This window comes from Populus trichocarpa, chromosome 9 (genome assembly GCF_000002775.5).
Source record: "Populus trichocarpa isolate Nisqually-1 chromosome 9, P.trichocarpa_v4.1, whole genome shotgun sequence".
Lineage (NCBI taxonomy): Eukaryota > Viridiplantae > Streptophyta > Magnoliopsida > Malpighiales > Salicaceae > Populus > Populus trichocarpa.
Window position 1 is genome coordinate 3,048,333 of NC_037293.2, and position 4,445 is coordinate 3,052,777.

The 4,445-nt window shown below is 28.5% G+C and overlaps 1 protein-coding gene across 1 annotated transcript; it reads left to right on the plus strand.

The window, feature by feature from the left end:
* The first annotated feature begins 3,729 nt into the window (after positions 1–3,729).
* On the plus strand, positions 3,730–4,445 carry LOC127905794 (uncharacterized). The gene is made up of 2 exons (XM_052455941.1): positions 3,730–4,175; positions 4,320–4,445. Exons 1-2 carry the CDS (start codon positions 3,840–3,842, stop codon positions 4,359–4,361), a joined length of 378 nt encoding a protein of 125 aa, XP_052311901.1. The 5' UTR covers positions 3,730–3,839; the 3' UTR covers positions 4,362–4,445.

Sequence of the window (4,445 nt, forward strand, 5' to 3'; positions counted from 1 at the left end):
TTTTTTATAAAAAATTTTAATCTTTTAACTTGGATCACAAGTTTTGAGAGTTAGTTGTATTGACTCATATCATTTTTTAATTAATGTTTTTTCACAACTTTATCTTTCAATATTGAGTTGATTAGGAATTGAGCTTCATAATTATTTTTTATATGCTTTAAGTGGGGTTATCATGGTCTTGTAACCCAGCTCACGAGTTTTGTAGATTAGCCATGTTGACTCAAGTATTTTTTTCTTGTCCTTTTTTAATTGATTTTTTTTAATGTCATCATTTAACATTATAATGATTGAGAATTGAATTTTATTTTTTTTTATTTTTTTCTATAAAATTATCACGATCTCTTGATCAAAGTTTGACAAAATAACCTAATTGATTCAAGTTATTTTTTATTCCTTTTTTATTTGTTTTCAATTTAATCATTCATCATTGGGTCAATTAAGAATTAGACTTTGTAATTTTTTTTATTTGCTTTTCTACGAGTGTTATCATAGTCTTATGACCTAGGTCGCGAATTAGGTTGGTTGACTCGAGTTTTTTTGTCCTTTTTTAAAGTTTAGTTTTCTTCAATTTTATCTTTCAATATTAGGTTGATTGAAAATTAGGCTTTATAATTTATTTCAGCTTGTGTTATATGAGGTTATTCTTGTCTCATGACTTAATTCACGGATTTGATCGATTGACTCGAGTGGTTTTTTGTGTCCTTTTTTAATAGATTTCTTTGAGTTTATCCTATAATATCAAGTTGATTGGGAATTAAACTTCATAATTTATTTTGATTTATTTTTTATGGAGTTATCTAATTAAATAAATCAATATTTAATCAAAAGGTAGCTAAGATTTAGATACTTGACATCATAAAAAAAATGAATGTGAAAGAAAAGCGGGGAACAAAGCATGAAGATCAATTCAAAAAAATTAAATGTTAAAGGATGAAATTGAAAGGGAATTAATTTCAAAAAAGATTTAAAAAGGATCAAAGTCAACTTATGAAAACCACTCAAACTCATGACCATGATTATAAGATCGAGACGGACAACATAGAAGGTAAACAAAAAAAAAACAGCAGAGCAAATGCTCAATAAAAAAATGTTGTTATGATTTTGAAAAAAAAAATGAGTCAATTTGACTTAATCCGTTAACCTCGTGAATATGTATATAGGAGTGAGATAACCTCACAGAAAAAAAAAATATCAAAGCACGAAGACCAATTTAAAAAATCAATTGTTTAATGATAAAATTGAAAATATATATAAAGGCCTAAAAAACACCAAAGTCAACCTGTGTCAACTTTCAAAACCTGTGGTCTTGGTCATAAGGCTAGGGCTAAACTCGTGAAAGGCCTATTTGTTTTTTTATTTTAAAAAAACGCTAATGTTGAATTTTGAAATTAGAAAAGAGAATAAGAAAAAATAAAAATATGTTGACCCAATTTAACTTTCTAAACCAATGAACCATGCAAAAATGGTAAGGCTCGATCCCTGACAAATTAAATGTTGAATTATGAAACCTGAAAAAAAAAAACAAATTATATAAAAGGATCTAATATATATATATATATAAAGAGAATGTGGGTGAAAAAAAATTTAAAAAAGAGGGTAACCAAATTTTTTTGTTTGAAGGGTTAAATTGAAAAGAAAAAAACTCAAAAGAATGATGTCCAGATTGAAAACAAAATAACACCTCATAAACTTAGATTAAAGAATAAAATTGAAAACTAATAAAACTTTTATAAAAAAAAAACCAACAAAAAAATAAAAAATCAAAATAATAAGGACCAAATCAGAAAAAAAAAATATAGCAAATTAGAATTTAAAGACTAAATTAAAAAGAAATAAAACTTTTATAAAAGGATCAAGAACAAAATTAGAAAACAAAAAAAATAAGGACTGAAGTTAAAATATCAAAATAAAAAAAGGCATACTTGCACTTTTTAGGAGAGGAAAGAGGAAAGAAAGGGTCACCGATGACAAATCGATATGTTAGCGCCAACACATGCCACACTAGAAGAAAAAAAACACAACAACGTTTCCAATAATACGATAGAAAAGCATGTTTGACCACCAGGAGACGCCACACGCCCTTCCCTAAAAACATGAGTGCCTTCCACATGCTGGCGCGTGGTCATCATGTGTTTGCACCTTTTTCAATTTTAATATTAATCAATCAACCCAAAAAGACTAATTTGCCCTTAATGATTTTAGAGATAACAAAAAAACCTATATGAAAATATGGAATAGCTCCTAGACTAACGATTTTTCAAGTGTAGGGGCAAATATGTCCTTTCATTGTTTATAAAAAAATAAAAATAAAAACTAAAAACTAAAATATCTTAAATAACAATGTTATAAATTTTTGAAATAGAGGGCAAATAAATTATTTATTATTCATAAAAAAAATTCATAAATATCCCTGTCAAATCACAAATTACTATTCGATCAAGAAAAAAAAATCAAAATACCCACCATAACTGATAGGCTTTTTATTTTTTATTATTTGGGTAAAAATATATTTTTATTGTAGTAATAAATATATGCACAGTATTTTTTTCTTTTTCTATGCCAAATAAGTGTTTGTTTAGTTTAATTTAATTGTAAGCATAAATGGGCTTTTGTATGTCTGCCAGTACACTTCACAGGTGTTGAAAATGTGAATAAGAGGGTCCCTTTTTTGTTTTTTATTTTCAAAATACAGTACTTTAGTTCTGATGTTTTGAATTAGCATTTAATACCATAGTTTTCACACTCGATTTGTTCTAAAGTTTGAATTCCGGATTTTGACTAAGTTATTACGTTACTAGAGTTAATTTTTTTTAAAAATCAAAATAACATCATTTTAATAAAAATAAAATAAAAGTTAACGAGTCGCAACCGGGTCTTGTCGGGTCAACCCGCTGGGTCATGCCGGGTTTTTCCTTTCTCGATTTTTTTCTTCAACCGGCCCGGTTCCAGCCCCGGGTCAGCCGGGTCCTTGGTTGACCTGTCGGGCCGGGTTTCAAAACTATATTTAAGACTATCTTTTTAATGTATCATATTTTTAAGATTGTTTAGGGAAAAAAAATTAATTTTAATTTCTATATTAATTGAATAAAAATTTAATATTAATAATGTGCTCCATCCAAAAAAAAATATGAAAAAAACCTTGTAATTTTCATCATAAAAACTATTATCATTTAATTACTTTATATACTTCTTATTTTGAGTTTTTTTATTGTTTATCCTGAGTTTTCTTTTATTAAAAGTGTTGATGTTAGTTTTTTTTTTTGTTGATGTTTTGAAATTCAATTTTCAAATAATATGACTATTAGCCTTTTTTTTGTCATGAGATCATTTTTAAAATATATTTTTATTTAATTTTGTAATTATTAACATAAATGCTTGGAAGAATTTTAATGATTAAATTTTTGAGTAAAAAAATATTTATTCAGTCAAAATTATAAATGCATTTAATTTTTATTTAACATGATCATGAGTTTTTATTAAAATAATTTTTTTAATTGAGATATACTTTTGATTGTATTTGGATAAGGCCGCATAAAGACAGATACAAAAAAAAAAATTAATTAAAAATGTATATAAAAAAAAACATAAAATAAATATATTTATCCCCGTTCCTTTGCCTTTCCAGCCTAGAAAAAATAACTACTAGCCGAGCATATAAAAACAAAAAATTCTTTTTTTTTTTTTTTTTTTATCTTAACCGACTTACAATTAATCCATTTCTAGGAAGACACGCCATTGTCTGTCTCCTTCCCGTATAAATACACAAGGCAAAATCTCTTAACCCTAAAATCCTTCTCTCTACTCTCTCTCTCGCGCTCTGTGTCTCCGATACCAAAAAGATGTCCAAGTTTCCATTGTCATGCAAAGATAAAAGAATCCAGAAGAGGATTAAGGGCTTGTCAGAGCTAGAGATAGACGTGGCTTGGCAACTAGTGCAAATGAGCAGGGATAATTACAAGAATGATAAATCACAACAAGGTTCATGCCAAGGGGATGCGAGTTACAATGACCATGCATTTCATGCCATCTTTGAAGAAGAAGAAGAAGAGAATGTTATTTGCGAGGAAGACGATGATGGGTATCCCAAGACAAGGAACAAGAGGTTTAGGTCAATTGATCATATTTACAAGGTTACTCAACCATTGCTGCTGGGTGTTCTTGTCCATAGCAAGAAGGTGAAGCTTTCATGTACTTGATTGTATAGGAGATTGCTTCTTTCTAATTCCCTGTAGATCTTTACTTATTCCAAGACCTTTTTGATGAACATAAATAGCACTCTCAATTTTGTGGGTTCTGACCTGTGGAACTTTAATTCACAGATAGAAAATGCGTGCGTACTGCGTCCGATGCCAATTTCTTAGAAGGAGCCTGAGCCAAAGGGCCGAGCTTGTATGCTCGCCTTCAAGTCAAAGCCAAGTCTCCTCATGACTTATTCCTGTTTGACA

What these genes read in the sequence shown, in the direction of transcription:
- LOC127905794 (XM_052455941.1), top strand. Translation starts at nt 3,840, where the DNA reads ATGTCCAAGTTTCCATTGTCATGCAAAGATAAAAGAATCCAGAAGAGG. An exon ending in TTCTTGTCCATAGCAAGAAG is followed by an intron (nt 4,176 to 4,319) that starts GTGAAGCTTTCA and finishes TTTAATTCACAG; the next exon opens with ATAGAAAATGCGTGCGTACT.